Source organism: Lynx rufus, unplaced genomic scaffold (genome assembly GCF_022079265.1).
Source record: "Lynx rufus isolate CCGP_SWC_20201006 ecotype Redwood Valley unplaced genomic scaffold, mLynRuf1.p SCAF_9, whole genome shotgun sequence".
In the NCBI taxonomy this organism is placed as follows: domain Eukaryota; kingdom Metazoa; phylum Chordata; class Mammalia; order Carnivora; family Felidae; genus Lynx; species Lynx rufus.
The window spans coordinates 63,386,622-63,391,794 of record NW_025814897.1 but is presented as its reverse complement, the minus strand read 5'-3'; the positions used below and the strand labels follow the sequence as shown (position 1 = coordinate 63,391,794).

Below are 5,173 nucleotides of genomic sequence, written 5' to 3'. Positions count from 1 at the left end.
AGGGAGCAAATTTGGGGAAGAGGGGCGGATACTAAGCCAACCTGCTGCCCTGCGGGGGCTCCCGGGGCGGGGCAGCAGAAGGGGGAGCGCTTACAAAGAACCCCGCCGCCGCCATCCCGCGCCCCCCCTCCCCGTCCTGCCCCCCCAACCCCCACCCCACGCCTCCCGGGACGGCCCGCTCCGCCTGCCTGAGTCACGGCTGGAGCTGGGGAGGAGCCGGGAAAGGAGGCCCCAGCCCAGAGTGCAGCCAGCGGCCGCAGGGAGAGCAGGCAGGGAGGCCGGAGATCATGGGGGAGAGCGCGCTGGAGCCGGGGCCTGTGCCCGCAGCGCCGGCGAGGGGCCCGGTGCACGCCGTGACGGTGGTGACGCTGCTGGAGAAGCTGGCCACCATGCTGGAGGCGCTGCGGGAGCGGCAGGGGGGCCTGGCTCGGAGGCAGGGAGGCCTGGCGGGCTCTGTGCGCCGCATCCAGAGCGGGCTGGGGGCGCTGAGCCGCAGCCACGACACCACGAGCAACACGCTGGCACAGCTGCTGGCCAAGGCGGAGCGCGTGGGCTCGCACGCGGACGCCGCCCAGGAGCGCGCCGTGCGCCGCGCCGCCCAGGTGCAGCGGCTGGAGGCCAACCACGGGCTGCTGGTGGCGCGCGGGAAGCTCCACGTCTTGCTCTTCAAGGTCAGTGACCACAGGCGTCCCCCACCTCCCGGCCACCATCTGGGCCAACCCTACCCCCCACCCCCCTTACCCGGCCGCCTACCACACCCGCATTCCTGACCCCATCCGGTGGAACGGACTTGCAGAGCCGCACCCACTTCCCACCACGGTGCCCCATCCCTCAGAGCCTGAACGCAGCCTGGCCAACCAGGGTCGGCCAGCTCGAGCTCAGGCCACGTACACCGAATTTGCTCCAAGTCCCAGCCCATCCCTGAATGGAAATAACGGTGGCGGAAGTGCATCCTGCGACCGTTCCCTGCCTCCAATTCTTGCCCCTGCGACCACCAACCTGCTTAAGCGGGTCCCACCTAATTTCCAAACTTTTACAGTTTGCCAGTAGCTCCCCCTCTCCACCCCTGCCCCCTGCTCTCCCACGCCTGCCTTTTCTTTGCCCCTTGGGCCCGCCCCAAGGGTGGGGCGGTTCCCCGGTGTAATTGAGGAGAGAGGGCCAGGCTGCTGCGGGGTAGGGGACCGCCAGGGTCAGAGCTGTGTTCATCACATGCAGGAGGAGGCTGAAATCCCAGCCAGCGCCTTCCAGAAGGCGCCAGAGCCCTTAGGCCCGGCAGACCAGCCCCAGCCTGGCCCAGAGCAGCCGGAGGCCGAAGTTGAGGAGAGCTCAGACGAGGAGCCTGTGGAGTCCAGGGCCCGGCGGCTTCGGCGCAGCGGGTTGCAGAAGGTACAGAGCCTGCGAAGGGCCCTCTCTGGTCGGAAAGGCCCCGCAGCACCAACGCCCACGCCAGTCAAGCCACCTCGCCTAGGCCCTGGCCGGAGGGCTGATGGCCAGCCAGAAGCCCGGCCTGCCCTGGAGCCCAAGTTGGAGCCAGAACCTCCACAGGACACCGAGGAAGATCCCGGGAAATCTGGGGCTGCTGAAGCCGCGGTGCTCCAAGTAGAGAGTGCGGCCTGAGGGCTGGTGCTGTCTGCTTCTCTTGTGCCTATGCCTAGTCCCCAAATAAATCTCCCTCTCCCAATGCAGCATTCACGCCCAAATAAGGAGTGAATCCTGCACCCATAGCCCAGCTCTGGCCTTCCCTTCCCAGTGCCTTCAGTTTAGCCTGCATCCTCTAAAAGAGAAGCAGCTGCCCACACCTGCTTGCACTCCCCTTCAATAAAAGTAATGTCACCTAATCCAGACTCCATGTGAAGGGGTGGGAGGAAAAGGCTTGGAGGAGTAAGACAAATGTCGGAACATGGAATGTGCCTTCAACTTCAACCAGATCATTGTATTGTTTCTCAGGTTCCCACTGAGTCTTGGGCACATAGAAAAAACCTGCTGGCCATTTGCTTCTTGAGCACTTTACTCGTGGAGAGGCATCCAGTACAGTCTCTTGCTGTAGGTGCTCAATAAATGTCAACAAGTGGTTTTCCTTTTAGTTTCTTCTTCCTCTTCCATCTCTTAAAAGTTGGGCTTTCCACTATTCTCAGCCTTCTCTTTCTGGGTTGTCCTCTGTGAACAGACTGACTCCCAGGCCTTTGCCACCAGCCATACACACTCCAAGACCACTGTCCTGAGCCGCAGTTGAAATGTACCTCAAGTCAATGTGTCCAAAGGAAGCAATCTATCTTTTAATTAAGTTCAATTTCAATTTAATATTTATTGAGCACTTAGTATGTATCATTCAAAATGGCATCTCCTCTTGCGTTTTCTTTACCAATGAATGTCACCACCATCCACACAGAAACCTGGGAGTCCTCCCGGGAGGACTCCCTCTCTCTCTCAGTGCCCTCCCCCATGGAAACAGTTACCTCTGCAGTCTGACCACTTTTTGAATACCCATGGCCACTGCTCTGTTTTAGGCCTTATCTTTCACCTGACCATTATTTGAACTGCCAATCTGATCCCATCATCCTCCTGCTTCAGACCCTCAGTGGCTCCCCATCACCTTCAGAATAAAGTCTGAGTTCTTGAATATTCCTTCAGCATCTTTAATATAACTTTTTGTGATCTGGTTCCTGCCCATTTTTGCAGCCTCATCTTTTGTCGCTTCTCCTCATTCTATTGAATTACACTGAGCTGTGTGCTCTCATTCTCATCTCTAACTCTCCTGCAAAACTCAGCAAGGCACCCCTGTTTCAGGGTCAGGTGCTTCTCTTCCTTGCTCCCAAAGCACCTCCTCTACACCGCAGTGCTAACTGGTTTGTGATTGATTGCAGTTACTCTCCCCATCCCATCCCACTACACTGTGGCTCCTCTGCTGTAGGGATTGTTTTATTAATTTCTGTATTCCCCATGCCAGATACCATGCCTGGCCCACAGTAGGCCCTCATGCAGCAAGAGCATCACAGAAGAAATGGGAAGTGCGAGGGGATTAGCTAGGGATGGGAGCATGGTCATCAGCCCATTCAATCAGTTATTGTCATATGAAAACATTTTTGAGTACCTAATGTGTTTGTAGGCCCTGTGTTAGGTCTTTGAACACCAAGATAACAATCCTGAGGCCCTTAGGGACTTCAGAGTTTAGGGAGATGCAAACATGATGATGTAAGTGTAGTGACTGTTACGTTATTTTGAGACAAAAGAGGGAAGGGATGCAACCTAACCTGAAGGAGGATAAGTGGGGGATGTTTAAGGTCATATTCTTGGAAAAGGTAAATAGCGAGATGGAAAACAGGAATGGTGTGTGGCAGTAGAGCTCAGTGGTTATAGTTTGGCTTCTTAGTTCCTTCATCTTTTTTTTTTTTTTTAAGTTTATTTATTTTTGAGAGAGAGAGAGAGAGCGGGGAAGGGGCAGAGAGAGACGGGGTCAGGATACGAAGGAAACTGCTGACAGCAGAGAACCCGATGTGGGGCTCGAACTCACAAACGGTGAGATCATGACCTGAGCTGAGTTAGATGCTCAACCAACTGAGCTAACCAGGCGCCCCTCTTCATTTATTAAATGGGCAAATGATAGCCTCTAATGGGCTGTTGTGAGGATTAAGTTACATAAGTATCTAGCACAAGTGCCTGGAGGAGAGTTTGTTTTAGGTGTATAATTCGTTCACCCAGTTATTCAACAAATATTTACTGAACTTGGAATTTCTGCCAGACCCTGTTTTAAGAGCTGGAGATACAGTGGCACATGAGAAAGACAGGATCCCTGTCTTTGTGGAGAGTGTAGGGGGAGACAGGCAATAAACAAGTATACTATGAGACAGACAAAAACAAGCAAACGTATGTAGTAGGTCTTTCTGGTTATGGGCCCTGAAGGAAAGAAAGAAGTAAGGATACAGATAATGACTGGGGTGGGGGAGTACTTTAGATGAGGAAGTCGGGGATTTACATTTTTTAAAAAAATCTTTTTTTAAATTTTTTTTTTTAATTTTTGAGAGAGAGAGAGAGAGCAGGGGAGGGGCAGAGAGAGAGGGAGACACAGAATCCGAAGCAGGCTCCAGGCTCTGAGCTGTCAGAACACAGCCCGACGTGGGGCTCCAGCTCACAAACCTTGAGATCATGACCTAAGCCGAAGTCAGATGTTTAACCAACTGAATTACCCAGGTGCCCCAAGGAAGTTGGGGATTTAAAACGGGAGCAGAATTCACTAGTGACTTACAATTTTTTTCTGATGAATTCAGTTAGAAGAGTCTAAGCTCCCACTGACTATGACTGGCGGGAAGTCTATTATCAGTCACTTTAGGGCTCCTCTCCTTTCTTAGATTGTACAGTTATACCAGGAGGTTCACACCATTTCCTGGTCTCTCAGACCTTGGATGTCTCTGCTGCTATTGCTTCTCATGGCCACACGATGCCGCTGTTGGGGTACCAGTGTCCTGGTGTGTCAACAACCCAGAGGTTTCCTGTCCAGCTCTGTACCCAGAATCCGGGGTCCTTCCATAGAGGCTGGCTCTGCTGTAGCTCCATTTCCTTTGGAGAAATTCAGGACTTGTCCTGCAGGCTTCCAAGCCTTAGTATGCAGACTGTATCAGCTTCCTGGCAGCCACTCCTTTTAAGGTTCTGCCATCACAGAGGGGCTGGTCTGAGTAGGCTCATTTCTCTATCCCCAAGGAAAAACAATTTCTTGTTCTTTTTCCAAATCCTTGGAAACCTACCCAATTTCCCCCTTTCAACTCGTAGACAAATCAAGAGCCCAATTGCACATTTCTTACATAAAATGTCTTGATAGTTCACGGGGAAGCACATGAAGGCTCACAGAGCCTGCACTCTGACCTTAGGAACCTAAAGCCTCAGCTAACTTGGATGTGTGTGTGTGCTACTTTTTATTCCTTCCTGGTGCTTCTACAGCAGAAGTGATAAAAATCAGTTAAAACAAAACTAACTTATTTTCTTAATAGTTCTCTTTGTTACATTTTGTTCTCCATCATTACCACTATTGCTGTTGTTATTAATATAAACTAAAGGGAGTGGAGACTGACACAGAGTACCAACTTGTCATCCGGCATATGTGGCATTTAGGTGGCCACTTTAAGCAATGTGGAGGCACACTGGTGGATTACCAAAATTCAGAGTTTGGTTCTCAGTTCTT

At 52.5% G+C, this 5,173-nt stretch overlaps 1 protein-coding gene across 1 annotated transcript; it reads left to right on the top strand.

Annotated features, from left to right (window-relative positions):
• Positions 1-242: 242 nt before the first annotated feature.
• On the top strand, positions 243-1,915 carry CAVIN3 (caveolae associated protein 3). Its single transcript, XM_047071711.1, has 2 exons — positions 243-671; positions 1,216-1,915. Exons 1-2 carry the CDS (start codon positions 288-290, stop codon positions 1,615-1,617), a joined length of 786 nt encoding a protein of 261 aa, XP_046927667.1. The 5' UTR covers positions 243-287; the 3' UTR covers positions 1,618-1,915.
• Positions 1,916-5,173: the final 3,258 nt, after the last annotated feature.